Source organism: Mauremys mutica, chromosome 1 (genome assembly GCF_020497125.1).
Source record: "Mauremys mutica isolate MM-2020 ecotype Southern chromosome 1, ASM2049712v1, whole genome shotgun sequence".
NCBI lineage: Eukaryota > Metazoa > Chordata > Testudines > Geoemydidae > Mauremys > Mauremys mutica.
The window spans coordinates 205,740,796-205,758,992 of record NC_059072.1 but is presented as its reverse complement, the minus strand read 5'-3'; the positions used below and the strand labels follow the sequence as shown (position 1 = coordinate 205,758,992).

At 43.3% G+C, this 18,197-nt stretch overlaps 1 protein-coding gene across 7 annotated transcripts in view; it reads left to right on the top strand.

The window, feature by feature from the left end:
• Window positions 1-17,061, top strand: part of TMPRSS2 (transmembrane serine protease 2) — a 41,025-nt gene extending 23,964 nt beyond the window's left edge. For all 7 annotated transcript variants that reach the window (XM_045002526.1, XM_045002525.1, XM_045002527.1 and 4 more), the window contains exons 8-15: window positions 78-188; window positions 1,537-1,580; window positions 4,618-4,792; window positions 10,578-10,753; window positions 12,554-12,649; window positions 13,631-13,773; window positions 14,997-15,149; window positions 15,530-17,061. In XM_045002526.1, the coding sequence (XP_044858461.1) occupies window positions 78-188; window positions 1,537-1,580; window positions 4,618-4,792; window positions 10,578-10,753; window positions 12,554-12,649; window positions 13,631-13,773; window positions 14,997-15,149; window positions 15,530-15,541 (910 nt within the window). In that variant the 3' untranslated portion in view covers window positions 15,542-17,061. The remainder of the gene's footprint in view (window positions 1-77; window positions 189-1,536; window positions 1,581-4,617; window positions 4,793-10,577; window positions 10,754-12,553; window positions 12,650-13,630; window positions 13,774-14,996; window positions 15,150-15,529) is intronic.
• Window positions 17,062-18,197: the final 1,136 nt, after the last annotated feature.

Below are 18,197 nucleotides of genomic sequence, written 5' to 3'. Positions count from 1 at the left end.
GTTTTATATTACTAAAAGGAACTTTCGATAGGATTTGAAATATCTGAGTTTCTTACTAAATATTTTGTTTTATACAGAAATACTTATTACTCTAGTCAAGGAATAACACCTGAAAGAGGTTTTACAAGCTTTATGAGGTTGAATACAAGTGCTGGGAACATAGACCTATACAAAAAACTCTATAACAGGTATTTATATTTCATGTAAGCTTTTTTTATATTTGTTTACTTTTAACTGTTGGAAGCAAGGTGGCTTCCACCTTCACTATGATGCAAACACCTCTGATGGGAATTAGTAGAGCTGGACAAAAATTTTTGCATGAAGTCTTTATCAGCAAAATATGCAGATTTGGTGATAGTGAAATATTTAATCAATTCATGTAGATTTTTGCCAAATTGTTTTCGGTGGAGGGAAAAAACAAAGCAAAAAAATGCCAATAAAATCAAAACATTTGTATGGGTGTTTTATTTTGTTTTTGTTTTGAAATTACTTTTGTTTCAAAATTTCCTTTTAAAAAGAATAAAATTAAATGATTAAAAAATGGTCAAAATTTAAATGCAACTGTTTCAGATCAAACAAAATATTTAATTTAACCCCAAACAAATTTTTGACTTTTTTTTTTTCAGGCTTGCCAGTGAACCAAAAAATCCATTATCTACCCTGCTCTATTTAATTTTTTTAAAATGGGGGGAAGAGAAGTTCCTGTGGCTGATCACAATAACTGCTTTTCATTAAATTAATCCCACAACTTTTGAATAATTCCTGGCACTGTCTCTTTAAAGGTTATTTTTCAGTGTCCACTTAATAAAACTTGATTTCTTGAGGACACTTGATTTTTCTCTCTCGCGTTCAATCCTATTCTTTGCACACCATCCGAAAGACTGTTTTGGAGAAAACTCATGATGTTAGTTACTATATGAAAATTTGAGTTCACAGTGGTAACAACCATAAAGTATTAAAAGACCCACAGCATTATTTTGGTATCACTTTTTTAGAGCTGTATTAATATGCATGTAGCAGAGTTAAAAGGACACCTTCTAGAGTGGCAGACTGCAAGTTAAACTACTTTATGAAACATACGTATGTTCTCATTTCAGTTCCCTGGTATGTGCGCAGCTGCACTTACAAAATTCACCAATTCCCTCCCCTTTTTATTTTTTAAAATATTGCTGTATGAAGGATCGAGGGCCACTCCACACCATGAATAATAGGGACTAGTGTGATCACACCTCTCTTCCACTGCCCTTCACCTCACTCTCTTCATTGTACTGATGTACCTCACAGTTCTATGTTTCTGCTGGTTACAATCAGAGCGGCATGCTTCCTACTAATGCTCCTGCTCTGAGTGGAGGAAACAGAAGTGAAGGTTGTGTGAGCACCGGCAGGGCAGTCAGAGAGAGTGAGCGGGGGAAGGAGACAAGTGTGGCTGGTTGGGAGGGCACAATGTATTGCTGTGGCTGGAGAGTTGTCTCTAACTGCCATTTGCTAAGCAGAGTCTTTATATGCACTAACTAACTGTATGCTGATTTATTTTAGTGACTCGTGTGTGTCTGGAGCAGTGGTATCTCTGCGTTGCATAGGTAAGTGTTTTGTGTTTCTTTAGAAGAATATAACTTTTTCATTTGTCTGTGCTTTCAGTGACTGTCTAGAAAGCAGCTGTGCAAGGGTTCTGCGTATTGAAGCACATCTTATTCAGATGGGATAGGCGTCTTGGTTGTAGTTCTAAGTGCAGAATCTGGATGGGAGGGGGAGGGCTAGCAGATTTGGGGAGACAAGCAGGATGCTGGATCCTGAAATTTCTTTGTCTAACTGCATTGTTGCTGGCTTTATCAGATCCTCTGAATAATCTGTCCAAGATTAAATTTATATAGAAATTGCCATATAAAAATCAGACCAGTAGGGCCATTTAATCCAGAATCCTGTTTGACAGTGGCCAGTATCAAATGTTCTAGAGGCAAGTCCAAAAAACCCTGTAATGAGCAATTGAGGAATAACTTGCCCGTAGTGTAAATCAGGGGTCAGCAACCTACGGCATGCAAGCCAATTTTGAGCGGCACGCTGCTGCCTGCTGCGGTCCTGGCCCCCAGTCCCACTCAGCCCCCCTGCCCACTGCTCTCCCCTGCGGGGGCAGGAGGTAGAAGCTAGGTCCTGCGGCAGCCAAGCTTCCCCATTCCCTCGCTTCTTCCCCCCAGCGTGGTGCCTTCCTGTGCCGCCTCCTCTCCTTCCCTGCCCCAATCAGCTGATGGCCCTTGCGAGGGGGATGGGGAAGAGTGGCAGCATGCTCCCTGCTCTGTAGAGGAGGCAGAGAAGAGGTAGGGACGGGGCCTTGGGGAAGGGGGTGGAACAGGGCATATTCCTTCCAGCCCCCTGCCATGAGCCGCTGAGGGCAGGGAGCTGGGAGCACCCCCAAGAGCCGAGCACCCCAGTCCTCTGTCCTGACCCCGGAACCCCCCCCATGCCCAGCCTTCTGCCATTCACCCCCACAGCCCCCATCCCTCTGCTCTGACCCTGATCCCCCCCCCCCACACCCAGCCTTCTGCCCTGCACCTCCCACACCCCCCAGCCCTCTGCCCTGACCCCTGAACCCCCCCACCCAGCCATCTGCCCTACATCCCACACACACCCCAGCCCTCTGCCCTGAACCCCCCTACACACACCCAGCCTTCTGACCTGAACCCCCCACAGCCCTTTGCCTTGACCCCTGAACCCTCCCCCCAGATCTGGGGTTCCGGCCGCAGGCCCCACTCAGCCTGCTGCCGGCCTAGGTGAACAGAACCCCAGGCTGGCATTTTGCTGAGCAGGCTGGCGGCGTAAGATCAGCATTTTAATTTAATTTTAAATGAAGCTTCTTAAACATTTTTAAAACTTTGTTTGCTTTACATACAACAATAGTTTAGTTATATAATATAGATTTATAGAAAGAGACCTTCTAAAAACGTTAACATGTATTACTGGCACGCGAAACCTTAAATTAGAGTGAATAAATGAAGACTTGGCACACAACTTCTGAAAGGTTGCTGACCCCTGATGTAAATTTTTTCATGAATCCCTGATAGTTAGTGAAACATTTATCCCTTCTAGCTGCTTTTATTCCTATCCTGTCTGTGGATGTTCTCATTATCCATAGTAATATTTATTCTCTGTGGCTCAGAGGGGAGAAAAGCTCTCTCCTCAGTTCTGCTTATGCTTAAGTGTAGTTTTCCTCTTACCTTTATGGTAAGGTACTTTTGTTCTATATAAATAAGGGACATTTTATTATATAGTTTTGCAAGGACAGTCTGCCATCCTGGCAAACATCTAGGGACAGATTCTTGTGTCTGTAGTAATGATACTTCATGCCTGTTATATCTTTTATATATTGTATGATACTATATATTGTATGATGGGGTTGTCTGCAATAGAGGGGGCTGAACATAACCCAGGTCCTATGTTCTTTCCAGTCCTGTGTTCTTATATTTATCCCTACAATTATACATAGGATCCAGAATGATTAGAATACAATGATGTCTGGCCTTTTAGCCTATATTTATGAGTGTGGGAGCTCTTCTTTCTCCCTTGTGCAGGGTCTAGTACAGGAACACTAGTATGTGTGACAGCATGTTACAAATTCATATAGTTATGCAGTTCTTCTAAGCCCACCCCAATAGTCATCCTTCTGTCAGTCATTTACAAGTAATCATGCATCGACCTCTTCCACATACCTTCTCCAAGTTTGATGGAAAGAAAGGTGGAATGAAAAATTAAGCTAGTCCCATGTCATTTTGTTAGAGAAGTAACCTGGTGACTCCTCTCCATCTCTTCATTAGTGAGATTTTTAAGGCTGCAACTTGGAGACCAAGTACCTTGGGGGTGCGGGGGAATGAGGGGGAGGGGGAGGGGAAATCTCTGAATTGTTATGTATTCTAGTGGTAAGCAGAAAGCAACAACTCATATAGACTTACATTCCAAAACAAACTCTGGGGGAAGAGGGTAAGTAATCCTACATAGTGGGGGTCTCCCTTACGTGGGTTTGTTTGTCTTCCATCTGAAATTCTGATAGTTAAAAGGATCCACCTTTTCATTTCCCATCCAGAGATCAGCAACTACGTGCAATAGTTCACCCTGCAAGAGCAGTGTAAGTGAGAATTGGGCCTTTAGTATGGAATTTTGAACCCATGAGTTTGTTAGACTGCTGATCCTGACTAATTTAAACACCCTGGCAGACAATCTAAAAAGCTACCAAGTAACACCCCAAGAGTAGAGAAGCTATATGTATGTCATCTAGGTTGATACCAGTGTGAGTCTACATCCCCTCTAGTGAGTGGACCATGTAAGGAATGTTACAGGTCTGCTACTGCCACTGACCCTCTAATCCAGGCAGCAGAAGCTTATACTTTCAGAGCCAAAGGTCCTGGATTCAGTCTCTTCAAAGACCCATCCAGAGGATCATGACATTTTTGTTGATAAACTGCATTTAAAATCTTCAGCCTCCAGAGTTCCAGTTTTCCACCTGGTGGTGGTTTTTTAAATGGGAAAATCCCAACATAATTTTGAATTATCGTTATCCTGAGACTAGCAGCCAATAATAGTTGAAAACAATCTCTCTTCCACACACCCCATCTTTGTGTATTTTTTCAGTGTGTGGCTTATCTCGTAAAAATGCGAATCCTGCGGGCAGAATTGTGGGTGGCAGTGCTGCACTGGTGAAGGAATGGCCATGGCAGGTCAGCCTTCAAATCCAAGGCTCCCATGTATGTGGAGGCTCCATTATCACCCCTGAATGGATAGTGACAGCTGCTCACTGTGTGGAAGGGTAAGTCCTAAGCTACTGCATTCTGTCAATTGATTCCCCAAAGTGAGGGAATTCTGGTACTGCACAACATATATGGTTGGGTGTAGATTTTTGGGATGGTGGACTTACTGCCTTCAGGTTGTAGAGGAAGTCAAATCTGAGAGAACGCCTCCAGGGTTTCAAACTGAATTGATCATTTTTTTTTTCCTCTTTTGCATACACATCTTGCACTGATTGTATGTGCATGTGGGGGCTGGGAAGAGACAATTTGGTTGCATGTTCTATGGCATTCTAACTTCATACCATTTTAACCTTATTAAAAGGAAATCACTTTGTAAGAGGGTTGTTGGAAATTCGCTGTTTGCTTTCAATGGGAAGCATCTGTTTCCATTCATGTCATGGGTGGAGCCAGCCCCCCTGCTTCTCCCCCCCTTTTTTTAAAATTGGACCTCCCTATATGGCATAGGGATGCAGATACACTTGAAGATACAGAGGACTTTGGGTAATTATGCTGATTATTGAGGGAACAAAAACCTACACCAGAAAGCACAAAGCTAATTCCAGTTAAAACGATACAAAACACTGGTTAAATCATTTTTTCAATACACTTAATTAAAAAAAAAATCTATATCAGAGGTGGGCAAACTACGACCCCCCAGGTCACATCCGTCCTGCGGGACCGTCCTGCCCAGCTCTTGAGCTCCTGGCCGGGAATGCTAGCCCCTGTCCCCTCCCCAGCAGCCTCAGTTCGCCATGCCGCCAGCGCTTTGGGCGGTGGGGCTGCGAGGTCCTGCCAGGCAGTGTGGCTGCAAGAGCTGCTGAGTGTAGTGTATTAAATTGCTCCACATAGGAATGTGCTACTTATGGAGCACTAGGACTGGCAGCCATAAGTAAGTAGTACACCTTAAGTGGCACATACCTATAGGGAGCAATTTAATACACTACACCCAGGTAGGGAAGGCTGTGCCTCCTCAAACAGCCTAGCCCCTGCCCCCATCCGCCCCCTCCCACTTCCCGCCTCCTGGCACCCCTTGCCCCTTATCCAACCCCTATACTCCCCGCCTCCTTACCATGTGCTCAGAGCACCAGGACTGGCAGCTGTAAGTAGTACACCATAAGTAGCACATTCCTACGGGGAGCAGTTTAATACACTACACTGGCCCCCCCCATACAGTTTCGGAACCCTGATGTGGCCCTCAGGCCAAAAAGTTTGCCCACCTCTGATCTATAGCATCACAATGGAAAATGCATGCTGATTTAATCTATATTTGCCTGGATCGGCATTGCAGTTCATTTTAGTTCATACCATCTTTCCCTTAAGGCCTCTTGGAATCTCATCACTAAATATTAAATACAGCACGGGCCCATATTGTAAATTCACGCTGTAAAGACCTGTCATTTTCTGTTGTCTTTCCCATCTTGTTCTGAGGGCTAGTGCCACAAAGAGGACTAAGGCTCAGCATTGCAATGCCTAAATTTAGGTGCTCTGCCCCTAGTGGAGTTCTCAGCACCCAGGTTCCCTATGCAATGCATGGGGAGTGTTATTCACCTAAGAATGAGATCCACACACAAGCAGCAAGCTGAGCTGCCTAAGCTACCAAGTAGGACATGGTAAGGAGAGGGGTGGGTGCTAAGCCCTGCCTCTCTGAGAGACTTCAATGCGTAACTTTGGGTCTGAGATTCATACATGAGAACTTTCCCTTGGAGTTAGGACTGACCTGGTTTAGGAGCCTCTCTGTGATGGTGGTTTTATATACTCCGTAGCCCAGTGATTAACGTTCTGGGTGAGTGCTCTAGAGACTGGGTTCAGATCCTCCCTCTGCCAGATATGGAAAAGGGATTTGAACCCAGGTCACCCACCTCCCAGATGAGCGTCCTAACCACTGTGCTGTTGGGTATAAGTGACCACCATCTCTTCTGGCTGGGTTTTGTGTGAAGCCCAGTCCAGTAAACATGGTCTAAGGTGGCCTCAGAGCACATTTTACTGGATTGAACCCTGAAGGTGAGGTAAGTGGGGAATACCTAGTTTGTGAATCCCACTTGGTCTTACATGTGACTTAAGTGCTGAACTCCTCTACAGTGTCAGGATTGAGGTGACAGTGCGGATGCCCACTGTCAGAAATCTGAGTGTCTAGGAAATTTAAGGCACCTACAGCTTTTGGTGGCACCTGAGTAGGAGTTTTCCAAGCTGAACACTACCAATCTTTTTAATCTCTCCTTATATGGAAGCTGTTCCATACCCCCTAATCTACATTTTGTTGGCCAATCACCCAGTTTCGTGAGATCTTTGTACTCTTTGCAGTCTGCTTTGGACTTAACTATCTTGAGTAATTTTGTATTGTCTGCAAACTTTGCTACCTCACTGATTTATTAATATGTTGAACAACACAAGTCCCTGTACAAATCCTTGAGGGACCTTGCTGTTTACCTCTCTACTATGAAAACTCCCCATTTATTCCTACCCTCTGTTTCTTTTTTTACCACTTACTGATCCATGAGAGGACCTTCCCTCTTATCCCATGACTGCTTACTTTCCTGAAGAGCCTTTTGGTGTGGGACCTTGTCAAAGGCTTTCTGAAAGTCCAAGTACACTGTATCCACTGGATCATCCTTTTCCACATGTTGGACACCTGCAGACAATTCTGATAGATTGAGGAGGCATGATTTCCCTTTACAGAAGATGTGTTGACTCTTCCCCAACAATCATGTTCATCTGTTTGATAATTCTGTTCTTTACTATAGTTCCAACTAATTTGCCTGAGGCTAAAGCTACGCTTACCAGCCTGTAATTGCCGTGATCACCTCTGGAGCCTTTTTTAAAAATCAGCATTACATTAGCTATCCACAAATCGTCTGGTACAGAGGCTGATTTAAGTGATAGGTTACATATCACAGTTATTCTGCAATTTCTTATTTGAGTTCCTTCAGAACTCTTGGGTGAATACCATCTGATCCTGAGTATTTTTACTGTTTCATTTATGAATTTTGTTGTTCCAAAATCTCCTCTATTGATATCTCAGTCTGGGTTTGTCTCTTAGGTTTGTCACCTAAAAAGAATGGCTCAGATGTGGGAGTCTCCCTCTAATCCTCTGCAGTGAAGACTGGTGCAAATAATTCATTTAGCTTCTTTGCAATGGCCTTGTCTTCCTTGAGTGCTCTTTTAGCACCTCAATTGTCCAATGGCTCCACTGATTGTTAGGCAGGCTTCCTGCTTCTGATGTACTTAAAAATGTTTACTGTTAGTTTTTGTGTCTTTAGTTGCTCTTCTAAATCTTTTTTTGGCCTGCCTAATTACACTTGATTTGTCAGAGTTTATGTTCCTTTCTATTTTCCTCAGTCAGATTTGACTTTCAATTTATGCAAAGGATGTCTTTTTTTTTTTTTTTCTCACTGCCTCTTTTACTCTGTTGATATGCCATGTTGGTGTGGGGTGTTTTTTGGTCCTTTTACTGTTTTTATTTTTATTTAGGGTACATATAGTTTGAGCCTCTATTATGGTGCTTTAAAGAAGTTTCCATGCAGCTTGCAGGCATTTCCCTTGTGTGACTGTTCCTTTTAATCTGCAATTAACTAGCCTCCTCAATTTTGTGTACCTCTGCTTTTTGGAAATTAAATACTACTGTGGTGGGTTTCTTTGGAATTTCCCCCCCTACAAGGATGTTTAACAACCATAATGTAATTCATTACCACTTAGACCAGATCCTGTGCTCCACTTAGGACTAAATCAAGAATTGCCTCTCCTCTTGTGGGTTCCAGGATTAGCTTCTCCAAGAAGCAGTCATTTAAGGTGTCAAGAAACTTTATCTCTTCGTCCTGAGGTGATATGTACCCAGTCAACATGGGGATAATTGAAATCCCCCATTATTATTGGGTTTTCTGTTTTTGCAGTTTGTCTAACTTCCCCGAGCATTTCACAATCACCATCAGTATCCTGATAAGGGGGTGGGTAGTGTATTCCTACTGCTTTACTCTTATTGTTCAAGCATGGAATTTCTGTCTATAGAGATTCTGTGATACAGTTTGATTAATTTAAGACTGGTACTATCTTTCACTCTATGCTTTCGTTCACATATAGTGTCACTCCCCCACCAGTGTGACCTACCCTGTCATTCCTATATATTTTGTACCCTGGTATTACTGTGCCCCTTAGATTATCATTGTTCCACCAAGTTTCTGGGATGTCCGTTATGTCAAAATCCTCACTTTTTAATATCAGGAACTCAAGTTCACCCATCGTAGTATTTAGACTCCTTGCATTTGTATATAAGCACTTATAAAATTTGTCAATATTTGGTTGTCTGCCTTCATGTGATGCAGTTAAATGGGACTCCTTTTCATTTTCTTTCTCTTCAGTTCCTATCTGTACTTTATCAACGTCTATCCTCTCCTCTTTGCTAGGATATAGGGTATCTATCCCCTTTAATAAATCCTCCCCTATGGGATATATCTGTCTGAACCTTGTGCTCCTTTGCACCTGTTGGCTTTCCCCCTGCCCTTAGTTTAAAAACTCCTCTATAGCCTTTTTAATTTTGCAGTCTGGTTCCGTATTGGTTTAGGTAGAACCCATCCCTTCTGTATAGGCTTATCTTTCCCAAAAGGTCCCTCACTTCCTACTAAATATAAATTCCTCCTCTGAACACCATCATCACATCCATGCACTGACACCCTGCAGTTCTGCCTGTCTAACTGGTCCTGCATGTGGAACTGGAAGCATTTCAGAGAATGCTACCATGGAGGTCCTGGACTTTAATCTCTTTCCTAGCAGCCTAAATTTGGCCTCCAGAACCTCTTGCCTATCCTTCCTTATGTCATTGGTACCTTCATGTATCACTGCCACCGGCTCCTCCTCAGCCCTGCACTTAAGTGTATCTAGATGTCTTGAGAGGTCTGCAACCTTTGCTCCAAGCAAGCAATTCGCTCTGCAGTTCTCCTGATCATCACAAACCCAACTATCTGTATTTCTAATAATTGAATCCCCCATTACTATTGCCTGTCTCTTCCTAATAACTGGGGTTCCCCCCCCCACCTACATTTTGGTAGTTAGGCCCCCTTGTGAATCCCATCATTGTGATCTGCTGTCTTCATGGTCAGTCATTGAAATGGCACCAAGACTACAAAAATGTGACTGTCTTTCTTATATTGTATGTCTACATCTTCACCTTGTGGATAAATATGGAATGTCTGTGCCAGGATTTCTGTACTCTTTGGGCTTGTCTACATGGCCTGCTGGATTGAGGGGCAGTGATCGATCCAGCGGGGGTTGATTTATCACATCTAGTTTAGACACGATAAATCGACTGCTGAGCGCTCTCCCGTGTCAACTCTGGTACTTCACCAGGGCAAGAGGTGCAGGCGGAGTCTATGGGAGAGCGTCAGCCGTTGACTTCCCACAGTGAAGACACCGCGGTAAGTAGATCTAAGTACATCGACTTCGGCTACGTTATTCACGTAGCTGAAGTTGCTTAACTTAGACGATCCCTCCTCCTCCCCAGTGTAGACCAGGTCTTTGTTTCTTCTTTCACTACTGTCTCCATTGTGAACACTGGCTTTCTCAGCTTCATTGCCACATATAGATTAAATGTATTAACATTCTTCTTGCTGTTAAATTTGGCAACTGAAGGAGGATTGGGAACAATAAGTATCTATTGTTTACAACTCTCTTAGGATGTAATAGTTCAATGTGTGTGCTTACCCATTCACAGTAAAAAGTCCATGAGATCTGAAATCATTTGACTGCCGCAGGAGAAAGTATATGGGGCTCTGCTTAATACAGAAGCAAATAGTCTAACCTTATTTTACTCTCCAGACCGCTTTCTTCTCCATCCTACTGGAGTGTGTATGCTGGGATTCTGAAGCAAACGGAAACGCGCTACAGAAGTGGATCCAGAGTGCAGAAAATAATTTCCCACCCAAATTATGATTCAGATTCTAAAAACAATGACGTTGCCCTGATGAAGTTACAGACACCGCTGAGTTTTACTGGTAGGTATTCTCTTGTGTGCTTAAGCCCAAAAACTCAGCTGCAGAAATTGCCCACCCTCTTTTATTTATTATTTTAAATTGCGTCAGCTGTTAAAGAGGAAGGGCTTGCTCTGCAGACACTTAGAAAACATGAGAAAAATACAAAGCATGAGAAGATATTTTAATAACATGTAGTCAGCAAGCCAGGATTGAACACTAAGCTGCTACAAAATAGAAACTGTAATAAAATGTGCTTTTTTAATTGGATGTCAATTTATCAGCTGTCAGAGATCTGCAGGGATGGCAGGGGTGTCATGTCAGCACTACTCTCCTCAAAGGACACTTAAATGACCTGCCAACTCTACTGAAACCCAGGATTCTTCATGAATGAGAAATGAAATCCTTGCTCTGTGTTGATAACCTGGTCATTCTATTAACTACCCACAGTGGCCTTCTAGAGAGCCTATACATGCAAGGAATATACTGCAACATATGGGACTTACACATCAAATGTGACGAGCGATCTTTTTATGAAAAGAGGAGGTACATAAGGAAACACTCTAAATCCAGTGTGTGCGTACCACATAATCCATTCATCAGGGCTTTTCAGACTAGCTATAACTCCTAGTGTCCTCTCCATCAAAACAGCACACAGTTCTTCCACTATAAAGCACTTGAAAATGAAGTACTAAAATCAAACACACAGTCCATTCTGGTGTCCATAACTCCCAGGCCTTGATACTAACTTCTGTACTTTGCCCTAAGCTGAGTAGTGCACAATGGATCAAGACCTAAAACAGTTTCCAGAAAGAAGCAAAACTATTTCAGACCCCGGAAGAGCATGCAAAACTGAAGTGGGTTCTTTTTTAAATGAACTGCAGTGGCCAAACTAGAAGTGAAAACTGGAAGACAAGGCATAATGCAAACCCAGAGAGAGATGGCAGAGAGGATGCTCTCAACTCCAGTGCCACAGATTTGAAGGCATTCAAGAGACTTTTCAAATTCCTGAAGTCCTAAGACTTTCTAATAAGATGCAATGAAGAAAAACAACATATAGTGCTTGGAGAAATGGCAAAAATAGCATGAAGAAAACTCCCCCTTGCTGCTGGTGATAGGCAAGTGTGTCTGTTCAATAGGAATAGCATGAGCCCTACATGCTAAGGGGCAAACAAAAGTTTAACAAATATTTTACTGCTAGTTTGCATGCTGTGCACAACCTATTTGGAATCTGTGGAAGAAGCAGCATGCTAATTTCAATAGGACTTTGCATGGAAAGTACACAATGCTCATGTGAATTAGGCGTTCTTGACCAATGATTGCCCTCAGTCTGTGTCCTAGTGGATCAGTGTTTCATCTCCATGTCTTGCTCCCTCTGCCCCCTTCTGTCCCCCTCTGCCCCCCCCCCAGAAATAAACCCTGTCAAAACAGTTGGCATTAACTTGTTAATTAAATGTTACCTGAGTGATGGAGAGGGAACTAACCTCCCTCTGACTCCCCAGAGGCTGAAACTTTAGGTCAAGGCTTAGAAACATTTGGAAGCCTACACTCCTCCTACCCATCCTGTACTTCTTGTGGATAAAGAGGTCTTCAGTGTTCTCAGGCTGGCAGCTTTTATGACCACAATACTTGCTTAGATGCTAGGAAGCTAAGTGGACAGGGGAGGAGCCTTTATATTTAAAGCGCTAGCATGTACTTAGAGTCCCTAGTATTCAGTGTAGCATGGGTCTCCTGGGTGGAAGACCCTCTAATAGATTTTTTTAAAAATTTATTTACGTCCTCTTACTTAGGCTTGCTAATCACCAGTATATTCTTACTTTACAGACACTGTAGCACCTGTTTGTTTGCCTAACCCTGGAATGATGTTCCAGCCTGATCAACAGTGCTGGATATCTGGATGGGGAGCAGAATACCAAGGGGGTGAGACTTCTAGTTCTAAAATACTGGGACAATCATCTAGTTTTGTTCTAAGTTTGTACTAAACTAAAAAATGCTCATCATTTGCAGTCTGCCTGTAACTTTCGTGGGCTAGGAGACAATTTGAAAGATCCCTGCCAACTTGCTGTCACTCACTCTGTATTGATTTCTTCTTTCTGAGGCAAAATGTCTGGTATTATCAAGAAACTTGTAACGTGTCTCTCCACAGCATTCTGCGAAGCAGCTCAGCTAAGTATGGGGTTAGAAATATTAGCGCAGGAAAAAGAAGAGAAATTAGGATCATCCTGGCAGTCTAACAATAGGACAGTCTTCTGTATCTCTGCTAGCAGGGGCTTGAAACCCAGTAGTGACCACGTGCCCCACTCATGTGGCAGAGTGTAGTGGGGTGCATTCTACAGCAGTGCCTCATGAGGGGGTGTGGATTTTTGTCTGGGAGTGTAGAGAATATAAACGCTACAACACCCTCATAGAGTGGATAATTTCCTTGGGACAAGAGGACAGAGTTGCAGTGGTATGAGTAAAGCTGCAGTGAGTGAGTGGGAAAAGGAGAGCTTTTTCAGGCCAAGGAGGAGGGTGGAGCCTGATTAGGGAAAGTGCCAAGTACCTCCTGTAAGGTGCAGGGCACCCTAACTCATAGTGTTCGCTAACTTGATCACTGCCTGTCAGGTTCACTCCCTCTGGGGCACTATCGGCAGACAGGATGCTGGGCTGGATGGACCCTTGGTCTGACCCAGGATGGCCATTCTTATGTTGTTCAGGCTAATGTATCATCATCATCTTCAAAGTGGTTTTTAATATCTGTGTTCTTTTTTTAATCAAATGTCAGTGTTTATGCCAAAGCATCACTGACTGGTTTTTGATCTTGTGCACCACTGAAAGCAAATTTAGGGATTTGTAACTTCTACACATGACAATCTGACTGTTCTAACTTCATTTTTGTGTGTGCGTGTGTTTCAACTTTAGGTAAAACTTCAAATGTCTTGAATGCCGTAATGGTGCATTTAATAGAACGTTCTATATGTAATTCTGCTGAATACTATAATGGCTTAGTTTTGCCTACCATGATATGTGCTGGGTATCTGAACGGAGGAAAGGATTCCTGCCAGGTAATAATCTGTGTTTATTTTAGCTCTTAAAGATTAATTTTTTGATTATTCTAACACTTGCTGGAGCGGGTATTTAAAATGCTAGTGACTATGACAGGTCTAGTTAAATAGACAAGTGACTGTCTTTGGAGCATTGCAGTCGGGCTTCCAGTTTTCATCATGCTGAGAGAACTGCTAGAGGTAGCGCTGATAGTTGGATTCTCCCATCCCAGTTCCTCAGTCCTCGATGCCAGTATCGACATGTTGCTAAATTTGTGCAAAGTGCTAGCCCCTCATTTTCAAATGCAAATCTCTAACAATTTCTTGGGAGCACTGAAAATGAGTGACTTTTCACAAATTTAGCAACACTTTTCTCATGCTTTTGAGAAAAGAGAACCAGTCTCTCCCACCCTTAATATGCATCCAACAATATATGAATTCTTGCATTTTTGGTGGGTAAGCTAACTGTAGTACTGTAACTGAGGTAGCACTTGTTTTAGATCATTTGCTTTTTAAACTAGGGTGTGGCCTCCCAGTGTTGGGGATGGGGCACAACAGGGTTATCGGGGAGGCAAGGACCTGGCTGGTTAAGAATTGTCCTGTTTCTTCAAAACATCATTGATAAAATAAGAATTTCTTCCAATAGCTGAGCCTCCTGCTCATCTCCTGCTGCCAGGCTGAAATAACAAGGAGGAGGGAGGGATGGACTGAGAGAGCATGGCCTCTCCCCATGCAGGGGGGGTGGGGTGGGTGATCGCAGCTCTCTGGCCTCTCCTTGGGTGGTAGTTCCTCTCTGCCCACATAGTCTCTTGCACATGTGTGCTGGGGATCACGCTAAGGCCTGAGGAGCCTGCAGCTTGTTAGTGATTCTGGCAGGGACACAAGGAGAGCGCACAGCATGGCTGGCTGTGTCCTGCTGAGGCTGTCTGTCTGAAATGTGTCCTGGGCAGGGGAGGCTTGTGGGCAGGGGAGCAGTGGGGTGGGGTCCTGGACCCTAGGTGTCCATGGAATACTGTTTCTTAGAAAGAGGAGGGCATGCTTGGACACGAATCTCCACAGGGGATTGCAGCAAAAAAGTTTGGGAACCTCTGTTTTAGATGCAGTGTGGAAGCAATGCTCAGTGGGTTTTTTTTTTAATTGTTCCCTCTGAGACTTGGCTACAGTGTTTGAATCTGTATTTATCAGCTCTTTCCAATGGGCAAGGTCACTAATAGCATGCTTGTGGGGCTCGTGTTTTTGCCCAGGGTGACAGTGGAGGTCCGTTAGTAACTGAGAAAAACTCGGTGTGGTGGCTAGTTGGTGACACAAGCTGGGGAACTGGCTGTGCCAATCGCAGAAGACCTGGAGTTTATGGAAATATGACTGTGTTCACCGACTGGATTTACAGAAATATGCAGGTAAAATATATATATTCATGCTCTTTCTTCAACATTTTATACAGGCTTATAGAGTTTAAACTTTTAAGGCCAGAAGGGACCATTGTGATCATCTAGTTTGACCTCCTGCACGTTGCAGGCCATAGAACCTCACTGACCCACCCCTGTAATAGACCCCTAACCTCTGGCTGAGTAACTGAAGTCCTCAAATCATGATTCAAAGACTTTGAGTTAGAGAACCCCCACTATTTATTATTCCAAATCCCCATTATTCATATTATGAAAAGTAACATCATGTTTTTAATGACCTTGAGAACCATTAGCTGGCTCTATCATATCAAGTAATTGAGAAAACTGAGAGATATGATACTCACCATTTTTTTTTCTTTTTTTTTAAACAGGCAAATAGATGATCATGGTATCTGCTGTTCTTGCTGAATCACTTTCAAGAACAATCCTAAATGGAGTTATGGCTTTCTTGGCTATCTTACTATGTACTTTTAAAAAGAATTTCTAGATCCTTACAATTTTTTTAGTACTTGCAAACAACCTGAAGTTTTGCACACTCAGTTCTGTGCTGGCTGCAGTGACTGATCTATTTAATGAAGTAGAAGACTGACAAGCACCTTTCTCATTATGGTGCCTGGTGGCACAAAATTGCTGTCCACTGGTAACTGACATGTCCCTTTAGTTTTGTAGCTTCCAAGTTTATAGGGTTTTCTATAATCACATTTGTAATTGAAATAATCACTGTTTCAATTACAAGCAGGGTGGTTTGACACTTGCTTTACTGGCATCATTTAATTTAAATGTAAGTAGTGGTGTAAATATGAGTCTCTGGGGTCCTAGCTGGTGACTTAAAGAGGAAAACACATGGTGCATGACAGTCAGGGCATTATAGGTAAAGGGAAGCTGTTTTGCACATTGGAGAGTAGAGGCAGGGAGAGATGTCTTGGCATATATTCAGGTGATTAAAAATCCTCAGGATCTTTACAGGTGCGGTAACAGCCAAGGTGATCTCTTTGGATTTACCCCAACATAAATAGGATCAGCATTTAGCTCAGTAATTGAAATGTGCCATTGTTCTTCACGGTTACCTTTCCTGGGTCCCACATCTAGCCTGCAGGAGAAATACAGTAACTACTGTTCTAAAGCTAGACAGCACAGAGAGGCTGCTGAGAACGGCTCTTCTGGCTTGTAGCAGGACACGGTGTACCAGTAGCATGCTCAGTTTTATGAGCTGGGAGCTGCTAACTGATTCTGAGAACTCTTCCCTCTGAAATGCAAAGAACAAAGCTTTTGCTGTGTGGCTGCCTTCCATGTAGTCATTCTCTGTGATCAAAGTGTAGGTATGGAAGGCTGGGAAAGTGTGGAAATCAGAGATGCAAAAAACCCCATTTCCACCAAACACGTGACTACCTCAGTTTTAAAGTAATCTGGCTTTTAATTCCATAGGAAGTTCTCTGTACCTGTCCCTGTAGCTATTTTAGCAGGAGACCAACCACTTAAGCTTTTTTTTTAAAAACAAAACACAAAGCCACTAACCATTCACATAAGTCTGATGATTTTAATGTTCTAGGAGAGGAAAAATAAAATGTTATAGTTTTAGAGGTGTACAAAAAGACACCGGTATGGCGCTGACAAATTGACCAAAAGTAATGAGACTCAGTATGTCTCTTCTCCTGCTTTATGTGCTCTCCAATGGAGTGAAATGACCAAGTTTGCTGTTACTTAATGGTACTTTAATTCCCAAAGCTTTGAGTTGGAGAAATTTCCACTTCAGTTTTGGAACCACAATCTGTTAAATATCAGAGTGCCACTTAAATAATATTTTAAAAATGGTTGTAAAGGCTAGAATGTTCAGGGGCACACACAAGCCATAATGAATCACTTTCTATTGGAATGACAAATCTCTTCAGGGGAATGACTTTTTTAAAAAATAGCAATGTATACCAGAACAAGACAAAATTTCTTAAGAAAACAAATGCAGTTGTCTTGCACATAAGTGGTACAGCTAATAAATCTTTTACAAATCATTTCTCCTTGCAGTAATTTATTACAGCATTTCTACCTCCCTCAAGCTTTTTGTTTTGACTGAAAGTCTATAAAGCACCTTGAGAGCCTCAGAGATGAAGGATACTCTTCTGATTTAAGCACAAGATGGGACACCTAAGGGAGCTGGTTTTTTCTCCAACCTTTCAGCAAGCTTCCTCGTAGTCCTTTAAACAGGTTACTTGGCTTGACTTTTAGAAGTGCTGACTACCCCCCACTGCTAAATAACATTGGTGGGAAGGACAATTTTAGTGATTCTTAGGGTATGTCTACACTACAAGAGTAGTTCGATTTAACTTAGGTCGAATTTGTGGATTCGACCTTATGAAGTCGAATTTGTGTATCCACACTAAGGACACTAATTCGACTTTGTGAGTCCACACTAACGGGGCAAGCGTCGACATTGGAAGCAGTGCATTGTGGGCAGCTATCCCACAGTTCCCGCAGTCCCCGCTTCCCATTGGAATGCTGGGTAGAGCTCCCAATGCCTGCTGGGGGAAAAATGTGTCGAGGGTGGTTTTGGGTAACTGTCGTCATTCAACCGTCACTCCCGCCCTCTCTCCCTGAAAGCGCCGGCGGGAAATCTGTTTACGCACTTTTCTGGTCAGTGACAGCGCGGACGCCACAGCACTGCGAGCATGGAGCCCACTGCGATCATCGCTGCACTTATGGCCGTTGTCAACTCCTCGCACCTTATCGTCCACCTCTTCCACAGTCAGCTGCTGAGAAATCGGGCGAGGAGGCTCCGGCAGCGCGGTGAGGACAGGAAGTCACAGAGTGGCGCAGACCTCTCACAAAGCACGGGACCCCGCGCCGCGGAGATCATGGTGGCAATGGGTCACGTTCATGCTGTGGGACGGCGATTCTGGGCCCGGGAAACAAGCACGGACTGGTGGGACCGCATAGTGCTGCAGGTCTGGGATGAATCACAGTGGCTGCGAAACTTCAGGATGCGTAAGGGCACTTTCCTTGAACTGTGTGACTTGCTGGCCCCTGCCCTGAAGCGCCAGGACACCC